Source organism: Aulonocara sp. 'chitande type north' Nkhata Bay, linkage group LG4 (genome assembly GCF_057382095.1).
Source record: "Aulonocara sp. 'chitande type north' Nkhata Bay isolate Kocher_YH1m ecotype deep benthic linkage group LG4, A_spYH_male_GT1.1, whole genome shotgun sequence".
NCBI classification, from domain to species: domain Eukaryota; kingdom Metazoa; phylum Chordata; class Actinopteri; order Cichliformes; family Cichlidae; genus Aulonocara; species Aulonocara sp. 'chitande type north' Nkhata Bay.
The window spans coordinates 10564153-10589301 of record NC_141347.1 but is presented as its reverse complement, the minus strand read 5'-3'; the positions used below and the strand labels follow the sequence as shown (position 1 = coordinate 10589301).

The 25149-nt window shown below is 38.2% G+C and overlaps 2 protein-coding genes and 1 pseudogene across 4 annotated transcripts; 1 reads left to right on the top strand and 2 right to left on the bottom strand.

The window, feature by feature from the left end:
- The first annotated feature begins 1084 nt into the window (after nt 1-1084).
- tspan4b (tetraspanin 4b) lies at nt 1085-16294 on the top strand. Its single transcript, XM_086288327.1, has 8 exons — nt 1085-1421; nt 4787-4856; nt 5025-5216; nt 5351-5425; nt 9247-9342; nt 10252-10365; nt 11653-11736; nt 12222-16294. Exons 1-8 carry the CDS (start codon nt 1414-1416, stop codon nt 12288-12290), a joined length of 708 nt encoding a protein of 235 aa, XP_086144453.1. The 5' UTR covers nt 1085-1413; the 3' UTR covers nt 12291-16294.
- LOC147331971 (5S ribosomal RNA) lies at nt 12810-12928 on the bottom strand (annotated as a pseudogene).
- Nucleotides 13240-25149, bottom strand: bcl2l12 (BCL2 like 12). Of its 3 annotated transcripts, none has more exons than XM_086288326.1 (8): nt 24563-25146; nt 20382-20553; nt 19886-20084; nt 19394-19607; nt 18526-18630; nt 15863-15936; nt 15404-15667; nt 13240-15286 (listed from the first exon to the last, which is right to left on the bottom strand). In XM_086288326.1, the coding sequence occupies exons 2-8, from the start codon at nt 20549-20551 to the stop codon at nt 15245-15247; spliced, it is 1068 nt and encodes a 355-aa protein (XP_086144452.1). In that variant the 5' UTR covers nt 20552-20553; nt 24563-25146; the 3' UTR covers nt 13240-15244. The 3 variants fall into 3 exon arrangements, with proteins under 3 accessions (XP_086144452.1, XP_086144451.1, XP_086144450.1); XM_086288325.1 differs by having other exon boundaries at nt 15863-15939; nt 24563-25145; XM_086288324.1 differs by lacking the exon at nt 13240-15286 and having other exon boundaries at nt 15338-15667; nt 15863-15939; nt 24563-25149.

Below are 25149 nucleotides of genomic sequence, written 5' to 3'. Positions count from 1 at the left end.
AAAGGAGAAGAGAAATGACAATTTTAACATAAACCAGTGACACACTTCTGATCAACCCTGGGAGGGCCTCCTAGGATTAGGGTGTCTAGTGATAATGGCCGAAACATCCGATGAATCCAAGGTCCACTACTGACGATATGTCCCAAATTTTAATATTATAATTTAGATTAGATCTTTAATCCCTAAACCTAACCAAGGAAAAATGACAGATTAGCTTGAGTAAAAGAACAAAAGTTAAGGCACACAACGTTGTGTGCCGCTGGTAGTTTCTGGGCTGCTTTTCCTCATAACAGCCATCCCCCAAGATTTTCTCCATTTAAAGCAATGCATTGTCAGGGATTCTAACAGCTAGTGCTTTTACTGAATCATGTGATGATTAGTTGGTCTTGTGTATATGTCTATCTCTGCAGTAAATATGTCATTCATTTTGCTGAGTCTGCAGACTCAGGATTTTAGCATTGCCCCGACCTCACAGCAAGAAGGTCCTGATTCATAACTTGACTGGGGACTGGATGGATTCTAGTGTCCATTTCCTCTGGGTACTCCAGCTTTTTCCCACATTCCAAAACATATATATTTATTTTTTTATTTATTATTCTGTGCTAGACTATAGAACAAACTGTTGTATAAATGTATGGTAAACATGTGATTTGTATGTTTTGAGACAGGGTTGTTTGAGACAGTAAGATGAGAAAAGCACTATATAAATGCAAGTACATTATTTACTGTTCATAGCTTGACAATAACAAGAAATATGTAATATCACCTGAAGAGCAACAGAGGAACCGAAATACTCAGGAGTGACATGCGAAAAACAAAGAAAATGGATCTTTTGTCAGAAATCCTTTATGTTTAGACATGTCTGCAGTTATCTGAAGTAAAGCAACTTGCTCAGGATATTTTGTATGCTTGTGTTTGTACCTAAGTGTTCTTAAATGTGTAGTGACCAAAAATTTCTTAAACTGAGAAAAAAAAAGACAGAATAAGCAGGCCACATTAGACTTTAGAGGCTGTGGCCTGGAGGAGGGGTAAGTAATGTGATAAACTGTGAAGGGGGAGGGACACAGAGCGCAGTCCACAACCATCTGGAAACAGGGAGAGAGGAAGGGAGAAACAGAGAGGAAGTGAAAGAGTAGGACAGACATAGACGAAGGTCTGTTAGAAAAAAAGGAACAAAAGAGCGGTATAAAGAACTTTAATATGAAAATTTTAAAGTCCTACAGAGGAGCATGAAAAATGAACATTAACATGGTCTAGAGAAGAGAAGAGAAGATCCAGAAAACAAACTGAAAAGGCTGTTTGCTCTAGGAAAGACATCTGAAAAGGAAAACCAAGTAAAGATCCAAGTCAGGAGCTGAAGGAGCCTGGAACAGGAGCGTCACAAAGACCAGAGACTTTGAAGATTTGAACCACATGCTAAGGTAAAGTATGTACAGAAATGCTACACTATCAGAAGTATTAGTTAGATACAGTATGTCCCTCCCTATATTTTAAAACTCTATTTTGGTGTTTGCTTCCCCCTCTTACCTTCAAGATTTTCACTTATTTAAAGACATAAAGGGATAAAGATGGCTGTGTTGAGGATAGGAGTGAAGAGCTCGAGGATAAATGAGAAAATTGAACTGTATTTTTGGATCTTGATAATGTTTAAAATATGTTTAAAATAAATGTGCCAAACATTTTGCTTTCATGAAGCTATTCTGCTTTTGGACACAGCTGGTAACTCTTAAACTCTAAAAAAAAAAACAACAACAGAGAGACGGGATATGTTTCTGTGTTCTACCAATAGAAAATTGGTAGAAACCACTTTTTCTATCAGATGGATATACTTCTTTGCAACATTTTTGCTGAAAATAGGCCAGGGTGGGACTAGCCTGACAAGAAAAATTACATAATGTGTCAAGTGCCTTATATGAAGGTATTACTTTTATTAATATGCATAAGTTTTGGCAGACTAAACAAATTGTACTGAATGAAAATCTCATTATCTGAGATAATAATTTCTCTGTATTTTTTATTTAAATCTTATGATTAAGTTTGAGGGCTTCATCTTCCATCACACGTTTTTATGTCTGTTCTGAGAACTTGCAAAAATAAATTATGTGCAGATTTCCCCAAATCTCCTACACACAAATTAATGATCCGTTGATCAGACTGTTGTGACCCGGGAAAATCAGGTGCTAAAACAAAGGTAAGAAATGCAGTCAGGAATGTAAGATACTGTTATAAATATTTGCCCCATATTTTGCAAATTTGTGTTGCAAGATTTAATATATCATTATTAATAATGATAATGCAGTGGGTGTGGATCAGTGGTGACAAATTAATTAAAATCAGAAATCACAATAAATCAGCAATAAAAGAAGACCTACTAATTTTCAGTTTCCACACACAAGTAAACATGCAACACTCAAGGGACAAAGAAATAGTCTTGAGTCATTGCTTATGTCATATTAGCTACTTATTAACAAAAAATCTTATATTACTTCATATAAATTTCTTTGACAGTTTGAATTCCTAAGTACCATAGCTACATTTGAGGCATCCTGGATATTTTTTTCAGATAACTTTGGGTTAGTCTGTTTTCCAGCTCATTCCCCACACTAATCACTGAAACATGGTTTCCTCGGAATTTTGTGTTGTTATAAAATAAAAACCAAATCTGGGCCTTGGGCTCTGTGACTCACAAAGGCATGTAAAATAACTTGAGTATTGTAACTGGGTCTAGTGAGTAGGGGAGGGAACTTCCTTCCTGTCGGAAACTTCCTGTGTGGAGTCAGTAGTCCATGGCACAATCTAAGTGTTTATAAATGAAGACTTTCCCACTAAAGTTGGTTCAAGCAAGTCAAATTCAAGAACCTTTCAAGTATTGTTAAAAAGTGTTCCAATGCTCTGGTATGCTCGATACCAGCCAGAAACGCAAGTCCCCTCTGAGGTTCCGTCAGAAAAATCATCCAGTGGTAAACCCTGCCAAATCAAAACTACCTGCTACGGTGAGCCATTATGGCATAAGTAGAAGTTAGGGGAGGGGAGCAAATAAGATAAGATAAAGAGCGCGTGATGCTGTGAAATTGCGAGGTTTGAGATTTACAAAACTGCTGCGCCGGCTGCCAGATTATACTCTAAACTAGTGAAATTATGACTTTAATTTAAACAAACATCTGTCAGCAAATTTAAATCAAACATACAACCACTAACGATATCACCACGCAGAATGGAGGAACTCGAAGGTTCCTCCACGGATATTTTGAGCAGCACGTCACGGAGAAATCCCCCGGACCAACATAAATATAACAGATACAGAGGACCTACTCACAACCAACATTCAGATACGCGAGTCCACAAACAAAAGCTATTAACTCTAAACGCAGACAATAAATCCCTAAAACACATTCACGACATGTAAACAAGACGTATGCGAGACATTGATTTTCTCTGGAATCCCGGCCGAAACGTGGATTAGAAACTTCATGCAGTCTCGTCTCAGAGCCTGATCTTATCATTGCTAAGTTTGAACATTTCCAGTTTAAAGAACTTGTTAAAAGCAAACGGTGTGAATTAAAAGGAATGTCTTATGGTATGAACGGCTAGTTTCCTAGGGAAATCAACAACGGACGTAAAGCAATTTTGCCCATTCTAAAACGACACAGACAGAAGGGCAAACACGCCTCTCTTGTCATGGATAACTGTTACATCGACGGACAGTTGTTACAGGTTCCCACTACCACCCCTGTGCCTTGTCTGAATGGATAAGTAGACAAAATGATCAAAACCATATAGCAAAATTATAATCCTTAGATAAGAGGATGGATGGAAAGTTATTAATCTCCGTGTCTCTTCTGCAGAGTGTCCTTTGTCCTGTCTTCCTCCCCTCACCTGTTCCCACTATTGCCAAAGTACTTGCTCATAGGGGGCCATCTGATACTCTCTGTTCTCTGTATTACTGTAGAGGCCTTGGCTTACAATACAAAGACCCTTCAAGCAACTGTTGTGATTTGGAAAAATAAAATTGAAGTGAGTCATTAAAAAGACAGATATTTAAAGATATTTTATATATAGAGAGAGATTTTTTGGCAAATGTGAGACAAGCCTTTTTTGGTCCTTTACCATCAGTAGTTTTTGCCATAGGAACTCTCTCGTGGAGGCTACATTTTGCCCAGCTGTTAACCGAGTCCTAAACACTGATCTTAAATGAGGCAGGTTCTTTAGATGTTGTGATGGGATCTTCGAGTACTTTTTGGTGGGCCGGAGTAGGGCTCATAATTTATTAAGCAAATTTTTCTACCTGGGTATGTTGACAGTGTAGTGAAAAAGAAACAGATTTTTAAATACACATTCACAATCTTTCACTCTTCAACTCTTTTTACTTCAGCTTTTTCCCCCAATAATGCATTAGATTTTTGTTTCTTTTTGGGAGACGGATGAGTGCAAGTGGTCTGAGCAGAACTCTATGATAGAAAGTTAGCAGAGGTGGAACAGGCTTTCACAAAATATTTTGCTTTTTAAGGATAGTATTCTGAATGGCTTCAGCACTGTTGGTTAGACATAGAAAGTGTGCCAAACTTAACTTACTCTTTTGACACAGATCCCTCAACATTTTATAAGACACCCAAAGCACAGCACAACAAACCATGAAAGATTATTAATTTATATTTAACTGTGTTTTTCAGAACAAAACAATGTACTGGATATTTCACAAAGGCTAAAAAAAACAAATAACTAAAATTGATCGGACAAATATTGTTAAAAGATCTCTCTTTGTCCTATTTCCCTCTCTCTTTTCCAGGATGCCAGTGTCACAGGGCTGTTTATGTGTTGTCAAGTATTTGATGTTTGTCTTTAATCTCATCTTCTGGGTTAGTATTTGCAGAATTTTTATTTGATTTCTAAGTTGGCTTTGTGTTTAATTTAAGATTTCTTTGTGGTCTCTACCAATTTAGTGTTGTATGCTGCATTCATTCACTCACACTGTGTTCCACTCTGTACTAAATTTTGGCTGTGTTAACATTACATTTTCTGAGAAGCTAGGAGGATGTGGCCTGTTTGGAGTTGGAGTCTGGCTGTCCTTCACGCAGTCAGAGTTTTCCTCTCTTCCACTTTCATTTCCGTCTCTCTCAGCTGCCAATCTGCTGCTAGTTGCTGGTGGTATTACTATGATAACAGGCTTTCTGGGTTGTCTTGGAGCGCTTAAGGAGCAGCGTTGTCTATTGTTTACGGTAAGACTTCATCCACATGTAATAAAGGTACCTTATGTTGAGAAATTCTAATCTTAGTGTGAAAACATATTAGTGGGGTAAGCCACCCTTGAATGAATCGCTTCACCCTCCAACTGCTCTTATTGTCTCTGCAGTTCTTTTTGATCCTGTTACTCCTGGTCCTGACAGAAGTGACTCTCGTTTTAGTTATCCACATTTTTCATGACCAGGTAAGCTCACTCTCTACAAGGTTCAAATTTTATTAATTTTTCTTTATTTTCATTTTGAGGTGCTCCAGAACAATAAAAAAAAAAAAAAAGTGTCAGTTGTGCAAGGCCATGAACAGGTTTAGTTGGACAGATGAGGATCATAGAGACAGGGTGAGATGGGGGCAAATGTTCTGTTTTGGAGACCACTAAAAGGAGCAGTTGAAAGAAGAAAAAGAAGCAGAGTTGCTGCAGTGCAATGTACACAGTAAGGAATGTGAAAATATGTAACGATCCCATAGTTAAATTTGAGAAGACTCATTAGAAAAGGCTAAATTAGGAAGAAAAAAAAGAAGAAAAATGAACAATTGGGAATTAGCACTTCTAAGAATCAAACCAGCATATTTTAGTTTAAAAAAAAAATCTTTTAAAAAAGGGATATTTCTCTAAAAGTTAAATATCTTAGAAAATAGATATTTTATATATATATATATATATATATATATATATATATATATATATATATATATATATATATATATATATATATATATATATATACATATATATATATATATATATACATATATATACAATAAAATACTTCTGACAGTCTGACAGCCGCTGAAAGGAATCTCTGCCACTGAAGGAGCTGATCAGTGCTGTTAGAGTCTCCTGCATGGGGTGGAAGATGTTGTCCAACAGGGATGACAGCTTAGCCGCCATTCTCCTGTCACTCACCACCTCCACTGGGTCCAGGGATCATCCTAGACCACAGCTGGCCCTCCGGATCAGCCTGTTCAGTCGCTTCCTATCCCCAGCAGAGATGCTGGTGCCCCAGCAGACCACATCGTAAAAAAATGTCTGAGGCCACCACAGAGTCACAGAAGGTCTTCAGGAGTGGGCCCTTCACTCCAAAAGACCTGAGCCTCCTCAGCAGGTACAGCCTGCTCTTCCCTTTCCTGTAGAGAGCATCTGAATTGTGAATCCAGTCCAGTTTATTGTTCAGATGAAAACTAAGGTACCCGTAGCTGTCCACAGCCTCAATGTCCATACCTTGGATGTTCAGTGGTTGCAGTGGAGAATGTTTGTGCCTGCAGAAGTCTACCACCAGCTCCTTCGTTTTTCTAGTGTTGATCTGCTGGCACCAGTCCACAAAGCCTTGGGTCAGTTCTCTGTACTCCCTGTCGTCCCCATCAGTGATGAGGCCAACTATTGCAGAGTCCTTAGAGAACTTCTGCAGGAAGCACTGGGTGAAGTTGTGGGAGAAGTGTAGATGGTGAAGAGGAATGGAGCCATAACCGTTCCCTGTGGGGCCCCTGCTCTGCAGAAGACCCTGTCCGACACACAGTCCTGAGTTCTGGTCCGTGTGGTCCGTTGGTGAGGTAGTCCAGTATCTATGTTGTGAGGTGATGGTCCACTCCTGAGTTCTCCAGCTTGTCCTTCAGGACTGTGGGAATAATGGTGTTAAAGGCACTGGAGAAATCAAAGAACATGATTCTCACAGTGCTCCCAGCGGTCTCCAGGTGAGAGAGGGAACAATGTAGGAGGTGAATGATGGCATCATCCACTCCAGCTCTTGCTGGTAGGCAAACTTAAGTGAGTCCAGTGATGAGTTCACCAGGGGCTGAAGCTGAGCCAGGACCAGCCGCTCCAGGGTCTTCATCAGGTGGGATGTCAGAGCCACCGGCCTTTAGCTGTTGAGGTCCTTTGGACGTGGAGTCTTTGGCACTGGTACCACACAATTGGTTTTCCAGAGCTGTGGAACTCTCCCCAGCCTCAGGCTCAGGTTGAAGATGCGCTCCATCACCTCAGACAGTTGATCTGCGCAGGACCTGACAACCTGATGCCATCTGGACCCACTTCCTTCCTGGCTTTAATCCTCCTCATTTGCCTTCTAACCCGGGTGGTTGAGTGAGAGACATGCTGGAGATGTGTGCTGGATGTGTACTGGATGCTGTGGTTGGGGGTGGGGAGTAGTGACCAGGGTGTGTGGGGGAGGTGTGAAGTGTCTGGGGTGTCAAAGGTGGAACAGCATCAGTGGGGGGTGGGTGAGTCTGCAGCCGATGTTGAAGACTGCATCCTGGATGAATAGAATAGAATTCAACTCATGTCACAAGTACAAGGCAACGAAATGCAGTTTGCATCCATCCAGAAAGTGCTTTGGAAATAATATAGATATATTACAAAATATGGATCTATTAAAGGTATGTTACAATGTACATGGTATGAAGGTATGTTATGAATATGCTATAACTATAAGTATGCACAGGCTGTAGTGAGTGTACAAGCTATGTACAGGTTATGAACAGGATATAAATATGGTTAAAAATATGAAAACTATACAGAAATATGAAATTATACAGATTGTAGATATACAATTGTGAGTATTAATAAACAGTTGTAAACAGTTGTAAAACTATAATTATTGTATTGTACAGAATGATTGTCTATACAACATTTACAGTAGTGTAGTTTAGATCAGTGAGATATGTGGATAATTTCTACAGTAGTTATATAAAGTGCTAGTGGTTGTAATTGGTGGTTCAGTCCATGTTATTGTGTGTATGAGGGTACAGTTGGTAATCAAACCTGTTAAAGAAATAATTCAGTTCATTTGCCCACCTCGCATCCCCCATGGGCAGAAGGTGTTGATCTTTGTGCCCCAAGATGATTCCAACGCATCTCCAGACTTCTTTAACATCATTCTGCTGAAGCTGAACTGATCAGTCCTTTCAGCTCTCTCTGCACCCCTTTCAGCTCCTCCCTGTCTCCAAATTTGAAAGCCCTCCTCTTCTGCTTGAGGACAGCTTTTATTTCTTGGGTAATCCATGGTTTGTTGTTGGAGAAGCAACACGAGGTCCTAGATAAGTTAATGTAGGCTGTAACGAAGGTCACAAGTCTGTCACTGTCCTTCCCGTGGTCGTCACAAAGCATCTCCCACACAGTAGAGTCAAAACAGTCTTTTAGAGCCTCCTCGCTCAGTGTAAATTTGTTGTCACCTCAAAAAAACTCAATATGCAACCACTGATGTCTAAATCACTAGCAACAAAAGCGAGTACACCCCTAATTGAAAATGTCCAAACTGTGCCCAAAGTGTCAATATTTTGTGTGGCCACCATTATTTTCCAACACTGCCTTAACCCTGTTGGCCATGGAGTTCACTAGAGCTTCACAAGGTGCCACTGGAAACTTCTTCCACTCCTCCATGATGAAATCATGGAGCTGGTGGATGTTAGAGACTTTGCACTCCTCCACCTTCTATTTGAGGATGCGCCACAGTTGCTCAATAGGGTTTAAGTCTGAAGACATGCTTGCACCTGAGACCTCGTAACGCTAATGAGTCACATGACACCAGGAAGAGAAAATGGCTAATTGGGCACAATTTGGACATTTTCACCTCGGGGTGTACTCACTTTTGTTGCCATCGCCAAGTAGGCAATAATGGCTCTGTGTTGAGTTATTTAGAGGGGACCGCAAACTTACACTGTTATACAATCTGTAAACTGACTACTTTACATTATATCAAAGTAAGGGGTGTACACACTTTTGTGAGATACTTAGCCCTGCGACAGCTGGAATGGCCTCCATATCTATCTATCTATCTATCTATCTATCTATCTATCTATCTATCTATCTATCTATCTATCTATCTATCTATCTATCTATCTATCTATCTATCTATCTATCTATCTATCTATCTATCTATCTATCTATCTGGATGGATGGATGGATGGATGGATGGATGGACGCGCCAGTCTGTCTATATTATATATTATATATATACAATTGATTTTTTTATGATTAATTGTATATCCTTGTTTCGTTCACTGTCTTTTTGTCAGCTGGATTCAAAAGCACAAAAAGATTTAAAGGAAGATATGAAGATGTATGAATCAGATCCTGGCCTTAAGAATTCCTGGGACAATGTCCAGAAAATGGTGAGCATTTTTACTGAACAGCACATGAAAATACAATAATCCTCTTTTCAACAGAATAACGGATATACTGTGTAGCCTGGGAAATTAGTTGCCACATGGGACACAATAACAGGGGTTCTTGCAGCATTTTAATGGCATACAGATAATAAACAAAAAGGAAAAATCACAAAACATCCAATAAAAAAATATGCACTGAAAATACAACAGTGGCTCTGTCTACAGACAAAAACAAACGAAGGAACAAATTAATACCAAGCCAAAACCACCAAATGATTGCAAAATGACCGTAGGCACTTACACTACAGTTTCACTAGCTTCATGTCTGGACACACTGGAGATTGCAGACTCTGCATCTTGCTACACATATAAGTTCATGGAGGTTTCTAGTCCGTGCGGAAGGTACTGATCACCAACAACAGCTACAAACACATGCACAGTCTTGTTAAATATTGCCTTAAAAATTTTAAAGTATTGACACAATAAAGTCTCAACACATTACAGTCATATTTGCCAAGGACTGCATGAAGCAATTTCGCACCACAGTCTGCGATACATCTCCAGCTTGGTGCAGTCCAAACGCAACCCCAATTCAAAATAAACCTGACAAAACCATAGACCAAGATGCAGTTGGCAAAATCTAGAAGTAACTACTGTTCTTGGTGATGGTGCCACCTTGTGGTGGACGTTTGTCAGTTTAATGAACTTTACAGCCACAAATTATGAACATTAAAAAAACACAGATTCAAAATAAGTGATGAGAGTACATGACAAGAGTATAGGCACCCTAATAACCCAAGAGAAAACTGTCAAGTCAAAAGGATCTACATGAGTTTACACGTGCAAATGTTAAACGTAGATTAAATATTTGGTATTACTGTCCTCTTTGCATCCTGTCATCTGCTCTTCCAGTTCAAGTGCTGTGGCGTAACCAACAAAACAGACTGGTATAACGTGCTGCAGGGAAAGCTACCCTTATCATGTTGCTCAGTTGGGACACAGACGTGTGTTGAAGGATGGACTGAGGTTTGTTGCTTTTTAATTTTTATTTTTTGGGGGGATAAACCTCTCAAATGAAACAGAATTTTCCTACAGATCAATGAATGTATGTGTCACACATACTGCTTGGGCAACTGCATACTAAAGTCTTTGCATTTTTCAGAGCAGAATTTGCTAACAAATCTTAGTTTGGTAACTACAAGATTTATGTTTCAGGAATTGTGTAGACTTCAACTCTGAGTCAGTTACCAGGGTAACAGACTCTGTGAACTAAACCTGAGGCTATGAAGCAAGATTTTGGCTTATCTGGGTAACTTTAGGGTTGGCCCATGGTTTTCTGTGGTCAACTACAAAGTTGGTTCACTTCTTACCAGGGTAGATCACTATAATGCGGTAGATCTAACCAGCTCTGCTCCAGCTTAGGTTCCAGATTCAAGATCAAAAGATATGAAATCACCCTAAGCAATTCTCCAGAAAAAAGCATCACAATTGCTGGAAGATCCCTTGGACCTCTGCAGGAAGAATAGCAGGTTCTTCAAAGTTTTCAAGTAATTGAAAACTCAACTGGCTTCTCTAAAAATGTAAAAGAACCCACCCACCACTTTAATGACACTCTAGATCTTGTTTTAACATATGGCATAGAAACTGTTTACATTTAAGAATATAATCCACCCACTGTTATCATCTTCATTGGCCTGTACCAACACAGAGCATGAGCCTGGTTCTGTTGGAGGTTTCTTCCTGTTATAATGGAGTTTTTCCTTCCCACTGTCGCCAAATTGATTGCTGGGTTTTTCCTCTGTATGTATCATTGTAGGGTCTACCTTACAATAGCCAGGGTAAACCTGGAGCTGAACAGAATTTGTGCCTGATCTTGCCTTAATTAAAAACGGATCACGGTTTGGATTTGACTTGCGGTTCAAATGGCAGCATAGGTTCTGATCCATAACAGAGCCTGTGATATCTTCTGGTTGATCTGGTCAAATAACTGAGACTATTTAGGTGATTTTTAAGTGGACAATATGTTTCTGAATTCAGCCACCATTCTTTCCAACATGTTGTTTGATATTTAATGACCGAATTCTAATCTGTGGACAAATTTGCATCTAACATAGTGTCTTTTACCCTGATAACTGACTCAGAGTTGACGTTAACTCTCTGGAGCAGAAAACAGGAGTTTCACACATCTCAGGGTTTAGGAACTCAGAGCTGCTAGCTAAACCTGCATACTGGAATATAGCCCTGGCATTCTTCTTCGCTTTTCTTTCTATCTATAACTACTCTGCCTCAACTGTTTCCCCATGTCGTTTGCAGCCATGCTACCAGAAAGCAAGAAAGTGGCTGATAAAAAACATCACCTCTGTCCTGGTGTTTGGAGTGTGTATTGGTGTTGTGCAGGTAGACAATATTAATGTTTTCTATATACTATACATACATACTGTCCATAAACAAAATGTACATTTAAACTTAGTAACTGTTTGCCTACCCTTTAGGCTCATAAAACTTGAAATAACGTATCTTTTGGTAATTATGTGTTGTAAGCTGTAGCTCAGTTATTTGTACATTTACAATGAAAGGTGGTATAGATTCCAAAATCTTAGATCATATATCAGCTATTAGGAATACTTGTGTTTAGTCTGAATTTCTTGATTCAGTTATTCATGCTGATTGCTTTTAACTGGTCGAAATCACTTGCATTCGCTTATACACTGTGGATGTGAACATGGGCAGCTGAGGACAGTGCAGACAAGTAGTTCTTGTTATACATCCTAGTCCACCTGGAGTCTGAGTGCATAGTTGGTGCATTTCTGTGTAGTTCCTGTCATATGTAGCATTAATGACTTGTTAATTAATGACCTGTACATCTCCTCTTGTTTTGTCAGATTTTGGCCCTGGTGTTCTCCATGCTCATGTATTGTCAAATTCTTTCGGTCGAGAAACACTTGGACTAACTGCAGAAAAGCTGTTCAACAGATGTCACGTGACGCCTATCAAACTCATGAACTGAATTTCTAAAATCCATAATCCAGCCTGGAACATTCCACTGATTAATTTTGGTTCAGATTTTCAGTCATTACATTATTACATGGCAATTACTGTTAACACCGATTTACTTAGTTCTTCCACACCGCGCTGTACAAAGACATCTGTTAACTGGGATATATTAATTAACCTAGTAATGACTATCATTTCCTTCATTGTAGATACAATTTGACAAATATTTATTTAGTATATACTATATTTTTAGCCTTTGGATGTCATTTATCTAAGATGTAAAAAAAAAAGCACAGAGGAGCACTCTTAATGGACTTCTTATATAGCGCTTTTCTACTGTCTTGAAGTACTCAAAGCGCTCTATACAACACACCGCATTCACCCATACACACCAGCACCAACCTTTGTCAGTGCTTTAACTCATACTCCAATGGATGCATTGGAGACCAAGTGGAGGTTAGTATCTTAGATTAGTAAGCTTAGAGCACCTGGTATTCCCAGGCAGTCTCCCATCCAAGTATTAACCAAGCCCAACACTGCTTAGCTTCCAAGCCCAGATGAGATCGGGCGTGCTCAGGGTGGTATGGCTGTAAGCACGAACTGCTGCAAGGGGCTAAATACACAAACTGCTGGTTCAGTTTGTGTATTTAGTCCAGCACGGTAGTAGCAGAAAATATATTTGACACATGGACCCTGGAAAATAGATTTTTATTTGACGTTTAATTCTAAATTTCTAGCCTGTAAAATGTAGGCATACTGGATATACATCTGCTTCACTTATTTTACCGCAACAATTTTCAAATATCCTCATAGTCACTCAGAATGTAACTCTTGGTATTCCTTTATAGCCTATATATTCTAACTGATACAGGGCAAAATTTAAAGTACAGATGCAGGCAAGGGTAGTACTGGTAAAATTTATTAGATGTGAGGATCACTGATATCCACCCTGCTTAAAGGTCACAACATGCACAAGAATTTGAGTATGTTGAGACATTAGTCTCAACATGACTCCAATGTCTTAACATTAGAGTAAGTTCACCTAAAAATGAAAAACAGTAAAAATAAATAAATAAAAAATGTCCTATTTGACAAAAGTTTGAGTAACAAACTGAGTAAGCTTTGTGAGACTAGCAGAAAGTAAGAGAAAGTACATGAAGACTTGATTCAGGTGATTCCCTGTAAGACGTGCAGCTCAGTTTCAACTCCATCCATCTGTTCCCTCTCGCTTGGTCGCTCCGTGTCTTTGAACTGTGGGAGGAAGCCGAAGTACCCGGAGAGAACAACCCACGCAAACAGGAGGAGAAGATGCAAACTCCACACAGAAAGGACTTCACATAAAACCAGTAATTTATCCTTTAGACATTACATCCCCTGTGTGGCATATATCAGTGTTTTGCTTGTAAATTGGTGTAATTAATTAACAAAAACAGTGAACTATTAAAACCTTAAGAGAACAGAGATGGATGTTTCATGTCAAAATAATGTAAAGTGCCTTTGCAAAAAAAAAAAAAAAAAATCAATAAAAACATAAAAGGTAAACTCACAATTACATACATACAGTGTAAAGACTGTGGCTTTACTAAGGTTTTAGGTTGAATATTACATTATGTCCATTCATGTTAATACTTACATCCTTAAGGAATTTGTCCACTTTCAACAGGAAACGGTTATTATTTACAATAAAAATAATAAAATATTACACACACACACACACACACACACACACACACACACACACAAGTTATATAGAGAGACAGATTTACAACTGTGGCTAAGGAAGCCCAGATTGCCTGGAGTGAACAGATGAGCACAGGGACAATATGCTCCACACAGAAAGGCTCCTCCTGGTGGGTTTGAACCCAGGATCATCTTGGTGTGAAACCAAACCAAACAAACAAAAAACAACAACAAAAAGGGACAGTCCCTATTACACCTAGTGCAATTCAAACATGTAGAATCTCTCCTCATAACTTACAGACAGGAGGCGTTTAAATGCTCCTACTCAAATAGAAAATAGACACACAAAAACACTTTGGATCATGCAAAAACACAGACTGTTCCAACTCAATTAAAAAAACTGGAAAAATAGCAAAAACAAAAAAATCAAAAACTTTAGTGTTTACCTTTTGTGGATTAAAGACCTGTCAATCAAACAATAGCAATAGAAATATCAGTCACTAATCTCTAAACATTATACCCTCTCTATATAGCTTTTGCTAACATACACAAATCCACATCTTGTGATCCCATGTAAATTAGATCCACAGAAAGAACAATACCAGTAGTAAGGCATGCAGTGCAGGAACTAACAAATCAAACTTTAGAATAAAATGCAAATGTAAATATTTGGAAATTGACTAAAGAAGACATAAAATCTTGGTCTGCTTTAGCTCACTGGATAGTTGTGAAACTAAACTATAAGGGTGATTGTTAATTAGATTTTTCACTGAGATTCAATCTTAAAAGGGTACTGGGTGGCTGGTGGTATTTACAGGTTTTTTTTAATACAAATAAAGTGTTTAGACTCAGTCTTAAGGACACAGAAACAAGTAGGAGTTTTTACCAATTCACTGAACAGAAAGGAAGAAGGCAAAAATTGCCCAGTCACTACAGAACAGAAAACTGATGTTAGAGGTATTCTCAATTTAACTGACAGGCCTTTTTTTTTTTATAAAATAATCTATATTAGTAACAACAAATGACTTGTGCAAATCAAAAACCTGGAGAGTCTTTCTAATGTCAGCAGAATTCAAAAGGCTTCAAGAATTACTGAGTGTTTACATAAGGCCATGGAAGAAAAAGTAAGTCACATATTAAAGCAGAGAAGGTTTCTCTATTCCTCTTCACTTTCCCGTCAGGTCCAGCAGTTGGTGTTTAGTTGAAAAAAAAACAAAAAAAACAAAACTGCTCAGTCATATTCTAGATGCGCATCCAAAGTTACTGCATTCTCCTGCAGATGAAAAAGTCTGTATGATTAATTATACAGAGGAAAAATTAGAGTTCATAACAGCCGAGGCCCGTCTGTAAAAAACATAATCACAGTCAATGCAAAAATGAAATCACTTACCCATCCTCCATTGCTTTTCAGCCATGGGGCGAAGTTCTCCATGTAGCACTCTGCATAGCCTTGCATCCGCTGAGTTCCCGTGGCTGTCACTATTCGCCGTGATACTTCCATGCTGACAGCCATCCGTTGCAGTGTAGGACTGGCTGTTGGTTGCTGAGAAAGAGTTTCAGCTACATGACTGCTGCTCACAGCATCCAGGAGTTTGGAAAACGATGCATATGAAAGACGGGTCAAACTGGAGCGAAGAAAACGGTCCGATTGGATCTGTTAAATGATGCACATTTGCTTTGAGTGCGCACGCAAACACATGAGGAAAATTTACACCGTCTTCAGCTTTATGTTTACCTGAATTGATTAATTTATTGTAATTATTATTATTATTATTATTATTATTATTCCCAAAACATTTGACAAATGAATAAAGGACCTTTACAGACAGTATAATGAACCACTACTTACCACAGTATTGATAGAGTCTCCTTCCGAAGAGAGCACCTTGACAAGTTCCTGCACTATTGTTTCTTTATCACATACTGCTGAGAAAGAAACATCAGCTTTACTGAAGATGAAGATATTATAGTTCTTGATCAGTTTTTCTAACTTCACATAATGTACTGCATGTATTTCTGATCTATCAATTTTTTTTAATCAATCACCAGTTGCTCAAGTGTTTTTCCGGTGTTATCAGTCACCTTCAACCAATTCAGTAAGGTTTCTTTAGCTGAGAGACAGTCCAGAGTCCCAAAGCCTTAGAAATGGCTTTGTAACCTATTCTGATGTCTGTGAAGGTTCTCAGTCATCCAGGTCACCGTAGTCAAAGGAGCTTGCAAAGAAAAGCATCTGGACTTCTTTAAGTTGCTTGAAGATGTTTCACCTCTCATCCGAGAAGCTTCTTCAGTTCTAAGGTTAAATGGCGGAGAGTCCCAGATTTAAACCCAGTGGGAGTATCCCCTCAAAGAGGGACAAAAGGACCCCCTGATGATCCTCTAATCGCCTGAGCGAAGGTGTGAAAACGGGTGTGGGTCCCAATCAGCCAGGGTTTTCAGGTGAGCTCATTGTGAAACCTAGCCCCACCTTATCATGCGATTTCCTGAGGTCAGATGGCCCAGGATGTGAGTGGGCGTTAAGGCGTCTGGGAGGGAACTCAAAACTGGATTATAGATATACCTATTCTGATGTTAGTGACCTGAACCAAGTTCAAGTCATTTGTTCTTGAGTTTCTTTTTATTGTGGAATGATGTGCTGGTTTTATCTTATCAGGTTCTATTTCAGGTCTGGCAGTGATGAGTAAGTTCTGGGTGTGGCTAGTGAAATTAAACTCACCATTTCCAAAAACGTGGTTAATCACAGTTAATTCATGAGTTGACAAGGGGGGAGGTTTCAAATAGTGCCAAGGAGATTTGGGCAGCTTTTTCCCCATAAATGAAATAATAAATAAATGACTATATTTTATATTTATTTTTTGGACACAATCATATGCAAAAAAACAAAATCAGGCAAGGGGCAAATACTTTTTCATGTAACATTTCACATGAGCCCCTTCTATGATGTTTCCTGTGTTACAGCATAGGTAACTAATTTGATACACTCAGTCCTAGTTTCCAAGTTATAATTAATACCTAACAATACGCCTAACCTTGGAAAATATTGCTGCATATTTTAAGCATGCTGTAGTCCAGGTCAAATAAATAAATAAAATAAAAATACTTAAACAAACAAAACTTGGATGCAAACTGACCAAAAACCATTATCCTTGCTCTAAACTACCATGTCACAAGTGCTGCCTTTCTGGAGCATTTTAGATGGGCATCAAAGCCTTTCATAGTACAGAAACAGTTTTGCTGACAGTGACCAGTAGTTTACCAGTCACATTAGATTAAAGTGATATTGCAGCCCCGAGTCTGCAGGACCTCAGTGATGCATTTTATTCTGTGGATAAAAAAAATTTTGCCACCCCTTGCAGACTGGCTTGGCATTAAGGGTGCAGCTCTACATTGGCTCTTATCAATGAGCCAATGTAGAGCTTAAGAAGAAGAGTTTTTCAGTAACTGTTCATCTCAGGATCAATCTTCTTCTGTTTGGATCTGCTTCCACTTGGTAATATTATTAGAAGATAACATCTCCTTTCATTTGTACACTGATGACTTTGAGTTATATCTTCCACTAAAATATATATTAAAAGGCTGGAAGACTAACAATTTCGTCCAGTTGAACAAGAACGAAACAGATTTTCATCATCTTTTGTCCATCCAAATCTCCATACAAGCTCCTTTGCCAGCGTGTTAAGATTATTGTATCCTATATTTTACATCTCTTGCAAAATATAACTTTGTGACTCAGAGCTTTACTCTGACAAACAAATTTGCTCCGTTGTCAAAAACCAGCTAAGCGTCATCACCTCTTTGAAATCTTTTGTCCTTTCAGCAAGACTGCTGACTGGCACATCATTACAGTCTTGTCCTTGCCACATTAGAATTCATTTAAGAGCTTACTCATTATTTTTAAGACTCTTAATGGGTAGGGGTCAGCTTATATCACTGATTTAGCTCCTATACGTCTCAGATCTTTTGTAGAATCAAAGCTCTTTACAGATCTTTACATACAAGTTGATGCCCCAAACAAAAAGGTGATGCGGCCTTTGTGGTCACTGCTCCATGTGTATTGAATGATCTTATCACCTGAAATTGGGGGGGGGGAGAGGAGGAGGAGGAGGAGACCCACATCTTTGCTTCTGAGTCTAGACTCAAAACCCACCTTTGTCCCTGTTAATATTCCCTTGCTAACAAACTAATGTCTCATTTGCTGCATGTCTAACTCATGCATCCCCTCCTGTCCTCTGGTGGTTGTTGTCATTTTTAACGTTTTGATGCATCTGGGGTGGTAGCAAAGTAAAACACAAAGAAGGTGCTCTGCACTATTGAAGAACATGAAAAATTTATGTTCATTTTGTGGTTAGTTGCTACCCTATAGGACCTTGTAAGTGTGAAAACACGGTAAATCTGCTTTATAAATACATTTTACTTACATTTATTAGTTACTTTACCGTTCTGTGAATTCTAGTTTGGGTCAATATACCATTTTAAAGTGAATTAATGTATATGCGTGGCTGTGCATGCAATTACCTGTTGGTGGCTGTGTTTTGGGACTATTTCTCTTTATACTGGTAGACTTCTGGGCAATCTTTTCCAGCTTCTCTGCCACATTACTGTAGAACTCAGGAGGGTGATCTGTATGGACAAATGTATATGAAATATCCATGAACAATAAAAAGACTTTTGCCACTCAAATGCAGTCAAGTGTTTAATTTGAGTTATTGCAGGAGAACTATGTTCACTAGTATCTTCCAAGAAAGCAATGGCTGACTCTGGTTTATTAACCACTGTCTTCCTCCTCAGTGTGAGTGCTGCCTTTGGCACTATAGCTCATTGCAGCATTCTCCTTCTCAGGCTAGCTTCTATTCGACTCACTGAGATACCCTTCAAAATAATTTAAATCTTATCTCTCCCACCTCACTCAGTTCATTCAACTAAAAAAAAAAAAAAATGTCAATCTCATCCATTTTTAGTTGCCATTTAAGTCCCCCATGATCTTAAATATTAATATCAAAATAAAAGTTGTACCATAGAAGTTACCTCCTTTGAGTGCAAGAACCTTATGTAGATTATCTTTGTCAACAAGATCATCAAATAAAATTCTTTAGCAAAAAGTGAGAAGAGGTTCCTGAGTAAAAGTCAGATGAAAAGGTGCTGTAATGGAAAAAAATTCCTTGCCCTACTAAATTAAATGGTCAGGAAGTATTGCTGACATCAATCGGCATGAATAGTTCACCACACAACAGGTGAAAATTACATTTAGATGAATACATTTATGCAATTTTTATACATCTTTAATATTACAAATGTACACAAGACGAGCGAATTTTGTGTGTCCAGGTGATTAAATACGACTGATATTTCTTCTTTTGGAAAATGTAACAGTCAGAGAGCTTACTGGGAGAGATGACATTTGGTGTAGGCTCCGGTTTTTTGTTAATTGGTAATGTGTCAGGTCGCTGCGGATGAGACGGACGCTCCTGTTTGTCCTTATCCTTCTGTAACCTTAAACTGAAGATCTTGGAGAGCTTCTGTTTGATGTTTTTTTGGCTGAGCTTTTTCTTTAGTTTCTTTTCACTTTCATCCTCTTCTGATGTACAGGAGGTGTCATCCTGTGGAAACAGTTGAAGTATTTAAACTATTAAATTTTAGTTAAGTACTGATAATTATGATGAGAAAAAAGGAAAAAAAAAAAAAAGAACCAGTCTCAGACACTGAAGTGAAAATTATAAATTTTTCCCATTTAGTACTCTTTTCTAGCCTCCATGGTCTTAATGTATCATAGTACTAATGTATAACAATACCATGTAGACACTACACTACAGGTTTGTGTCCAACATCACTCATGGTCTTTCATGTGTTCCAGCTCAAAACAATACAACACACTTACTTCGCTTTTGTCTTTGAGGTGTGCAGGTTTTGCTTTGCTCTTCCTGCCCAATGAGCCTTCAGGGTCTTTGGCAGGACGTTGTGTGCTGTTACGATGTGGCAGTTGCTTTATGAGGTCTTTGAATCCAGTCTTTTTTTCATCTCCTGAAGTGACAACCTGAGGATTCCGCTCATCCTTTGTTTTTGGTTTTGGGTTGGAACTAGCATGGGAAAACAAGACAATTCATTAAAAATAAATGGTCACATAAATAATATTGCAAATATTCAATTACTATATTTAAAATAATTACTTACTTAAACCTTTAGATTGATTAAAATGTAGTAAGTCCTAAAACTATCTACCCTTTAATCATTGCTACTCACTGGTAAAGGTCACAAACGGCACAAGTCAGTGAGTTATTATCCAGAATGTTGTGTCTTGAGCTACAATTTTTAAAAAAAAGATACAAACACAAAGACAAACAAGCAAAAAATAGAATAGTAGTGAGTTATATTACCTGTACTTGTGGTGATCGTTGTAGGCCCCTCCTACCCTCCCAGGCCTCTCTTTCAGAGGAATTAAAAGGGAGCGATGTAGAAAAGCTTGGAGCACTAAATGAGTCTCACTCTTAATCTCAATCAAAGAGATGGAGGACACAGATGAGCGGCGTCCTTCAGAGTCTGACATCACTGCAGTTTACAGAAGAAAAAAAAAACTTAAGTCATGTTATAAAATCCTCAAAAAATAAGCTACAATAGAGTGAAAAAGTGTTTGACCCCCTAATTTCCTCTTTTTATGCATGTTTGTCACACTTAAATGTTTCATCAAACAAATTTAAATATTAGAAAAAGATGATACAAGTAAACATAAAATGCAGTTTCTAAATGAAGGTGTTTATTATTAACCCTTTAAGACCTACCATAGAACCAAGTCCGCCAGAGCTTATAGTATATTTTTACATGGTGTGGAGCCATTTTTGGGAGCATTTCAAGTTGCTATACATCAATACAGCAATTATAGCCCAGATTTTAATAATATGTATTCATTAAGTGCATAGTAATTACATAAATTGCAAAACCGTGCAATAAACTACAAAAAAATTGAAAATCGTTTTTGCTTTTTTAACATATATTTCTAGTTAGAGAAATTTAAGAGGCTTATCCCTCAAAACTGTAAATACAAAAAAGTTGCACAAAATAGTTTCCTACCATAGGAAATTTATTTTGAGTGTCTTCATAGTTTTATTTTTGAATACACCAATTTTTATATACTGCAGGAAAAACGAAAATAAATATTATACTACAAATTTGCAAAAAAGCAGCATATGCATCAAAATAAACTATTTCCAGCAGTGCAATATGAGTCCTAAGCATCCCAGAAACGACACAGAAAGTCATAAAGTCAAAGATAACTTTTAAAAACACCAGTATAGACCCTGAGGCCCTGATGGTAAAAAAAAAAAAAAAAAAAACGACATTTCCGCGAAAATGACATCACTTCCGGTTTCGGGCAGGTAATGGCGGACATTCAAAAGTTCGCGCTGACGGATCGGCAAAGTGTGTTTCCGTAATATTATGTTTTTGTTGCTGCAAGTGCTTTTTATGCAGTTTTTGCAAAGCTTTATGTGGAAGGAAACCGTGACCTAGGACAAGCTGATGGCATAAGATGTAAGTACAACTCCTCCAGTTTCATATGCAAAAAAAATTATTGCGCTAGCTTACGTGGTTGCAGAGCTACCGGGATTTAAAAATAGTTACACAAAACAAAGCGTGCCCGCTCCGACCGGCTCTAAAGGGTTAAGGGGAAAAAAAATCCAAACCTACATGGCCCTGTGTGAAATAGTTCAATTCAACTGCATTTATACAGCACCAAATCACAACAACAGTCGCCTCAAGGTAGGGGTGGGCGGTATAAACGGTAAATGATAGAAACGATATAAATTTGACCAACGGTAGAGATTTTTACTATACCGCTCTACCGCAATAGCACATGTTGATGGTGTCATCATCAAGCTGCACCTGTTTTGGTCGAAAGCATTGCAGCAGCTGCAAACAACATCATCTGCAAATTATGCTGGGCAACAGTAATAGCAAAAAGACGGAGCACTTTTGGAATATGAGGAAAGCCAAAAACTGTGCTTCCTCCACTTCCCTATCATTGATTCACTAATGCCGAATTCTCTCGCAGCCGCTCTATTCCCATGTTGTTGCAGTATATTAATGACCAACCTCGTATTGTGGATGGATTATCTCAGTAGTTTTCCTGACTGAAGTTTAGTCCGTTTATAGCATCCTGTTATGCAATTGCATTTGTCCCTAACCACCAGAAACCCTCACGTTATCTTTTATTGAGTGGAAAAAAGTTAGCGTTCATCCTTCAGCTTCACTGTGCTAATGTTATGCCAATGTAGCTGTTTTGCTAGCAATCACTTAGGACAGGGGTGTCGAACTCCAGGCCTCGAGGGCCGGTGTCCCGCAGGTTTTATCTTATTTATTTAATTATCTTATGCACTGTTGAAGTTAAACTATCCAAATCTCTTTCTATCTTTATTTGAGGAACATTAATTTTTTTGAAAATTATTGAAATATGTAAAGACAATTTTTAATTTTTTGTACCAAATCATAATTACAATCACCTGTTGACATCACGTGTTTCAAATCACGTCATTATTTAACAAATTCACCTGATTGCTAGCACTACATTGCTCCTATCCCAACCTTTTACGGAATATGTTGCAGGTCTGAATGACAGCAAAGGATGTCTATTTACAAATGAAATAAAGTTGACCAGACAAAACATGAAATATTTTGTGTTCATATTGTCTGCAATGACATATAAGTCAAATTTAGAAATCACTCCTTTCTTTCTTTATTTTTTTGCATTTTCCATACTGTCCCAACTTTTTCTGATTTGGGTTTCTAAGATGGGGCCTGATTATTTACGACCTTGTATGTGAGGAGCAGGATTTTGAATTCTGGATTTAACAGGGAGCCAATGAAGGGAAGCCAATACAGGTAAAATCTGCTCTCCCTTTCTAGTCCCTGTCAGGACTCTTGCTGCAGCATTTTGGATTAACTGAAGGGAGTTTTTAGGACATCCTGATAATAATGAATTACATTAGTGCAGCCTGGAAGTAATAAATGCATGAACTAGTTTTTCAGCATCACTCTGAGACAGGATATTTCTCATTTTAGAGATGTTGCGCAAATGGAAGAACGCAGTCTTACATATTTGTTTAATATGTGCATTGAAGGACATGTCCTGGTCAAAAATGACTCCAAGGTTCCTCACAGTGTTACTGGAGGCCAAGGTAATGCCATCCAGAGTAAGAATCTGGTGAGATACCATATTTCTAAGATTTTCAGGGCAGAGTACAACAACCTCAGTTTTATCTGAATTAAGAAGCAGAAAGTTAGAGGCCATCCAGGTCTTTATGTCTTTAAGACAGTCCAGCAGTTTAAATCAAATGACTGGATAATGTCCTGCATTAGGAAATTCTGATATTTTAATCTTTAAATCTCCTTTCCTTTGCTCCAAGATGCAAAAATGTAATAATAATACAACTAATAATATAACTAAAACAAACCTTAAATACTAATCCATATGTTTAAAATACACAGTGACTTTCAAATGTCCTCCATTACTGAGGAAAATTTTGCAGACCAACAAAGCCAGTCTGCCATTTTTCATATCCTCCCTGGTGAACTTGATCTATCCACAGAGTTGATCAGCAAATTGTTTATTGTGGCTGATTTTCGTCTAGTTATCATGGAACTGACTTCATGATCCAATGATTGAAACTAGCACTTACAATCGACTGTCGTTATGCATGGTTTTTTTGCTTTATTTTAATTTCTGGTGCTATGAGAGTGTTTAGTTCATCAACTTGGGTTAGACCAACACAAACTGAACCAGACTAAACATACTTCACTGCACTGTATGTATGTGTGCTGCACAAATTCTCTCTGGAATTAGTAACGTTTCTCTGATTCTGACGTATTGCGAAGTTATCCCCCAGTGCTTTTCCTTATTTGATGGTAGTATAAAGAGCTGTTCCTTATAATATGTATACTCATGTACTTTCTTATGCTAGTAACTCAGTTTTTTTTTGTTTTTTTCCCTAAGGAACAAATTTGCTCAATATAAGAGACAAAAATGACATGGAAAAACCCCATGGAGCTATAGAATTGACTGCTTATTTACATGTTTCAATTAAAGAATTTTTTTTCTAGATAATATTCAAGTGACGTTCGATTGTGTATACGTTCTCTACGTTCCGCCCAATCGATTCTTTTGCGAACTCTCTGTTGTTGTTAACAGGTTCGAAACAGCTTGAAAGAGAAACAGAAACAAACAAGTGATTCTAATAGTTCCATTCCATTCATTCCTTACACCACCTAACAAAACACCGCCTTACACACTTTTTATAACCCCCCTCCAAAAAAACAAAATTTACGACGACCCTCATCTATGAGATACCTCTGCCAAGGTACTCTTTAATATCGTTTAAAAACTTTAGCTCAATTCATTTTAATCAAAGAATACGTGAATTAAGAACAGTAATCGCCCGACCGACCAGGGACAGAACTTTTCCGCGGTATTGATGACTCGAGTTCAAAGAATATTTCACTAACTTTTACGAAAGGTAAATACATGCTAGACTGAGACAAACTTATATATACAATAAAAACTTTGTACCTCGAGGTGTGTCTCGACGTGTCGAAGTAGACCCGAATTGAGGTTTAGAGTGTTTTTGCCGTTTTCTTGCGCAGCTACATTGAACTCCGTGGTAATCGTCTTCTTCTGCCGCTTCCACGTCTTCTTCTTCTTCTTCTTCTGTATAGGGTTTACTGGCGGTTGGCAAACAGCAAAATAGCGCATTACCGCCACCAACTGGTGTGGAGTGTGGACCGAAATGACAAAAAAATGAAAAGTTAAAAAAAAAAAAAAAATTCAAAGCCTCTCGAACAAATGGGCCTGCCTTAAAAACCAAAATGCAGCCCGATAACTTTCACTTACAGAGGTCGTGCGAAACAAAACAATCAAGTCCAACTGCACTTCCATATCGTCCAGCTTTTTGATCAGTTGTCTGCATTCAATATCATACCTCTGACAATTCAAGAAAACATGTTCTATTGTTTCCTGTTCCCTACTGCAGTCACACTCCCCTGTACAGTGTTTACCTATTAAAAACAATGTGGTATTTAAACCAGTGTGTCCAAATCTCAGTCGAGATATAATCGTCTCCTCTCTCCTGTTTCGGCCTGTACTTCTCATTTCCCCCA

Coding starts and splice junctions, on each gene's coding strand:
- tspan4b (XM_086288327.1), top strand. Junction 4,857..5,024: donor TCTTTAATCTCATCTTCTGG/GTTAGTATTTGC, acceptor TTTTCTGAGAAG/CTAGGAGGATGTGGCCTGTT. Junction 5,217..5,350: donor AGCGTTGTCTATTGTTTACG/GTAAGACTTCAT, acceptor TTGTCTCTGCAG/TTCTTTTTGATCCTGTTACT.
- bcl2l12 (XM_086288324.1), bottom strand. CDS start 20,551: ATGTCAGACTCTGAAGGACGCCGCTCATCTGTGTCCTCCATCTCTTTG. Junction 18,631..19,393: donor ACCAAATGTCATCTCTCCCA/GTAAGCTCTCTG, acceptor TTGTCCATACAG/ATCACCCTCCTGAGTTCTAC. Junction 15,940..18,525: donor CAAAACACAGCCACCAACAG/GTAATTGCATGC, acceptor TTTCTTTCTCAG/CAGTATGTGATAAAGAAACA.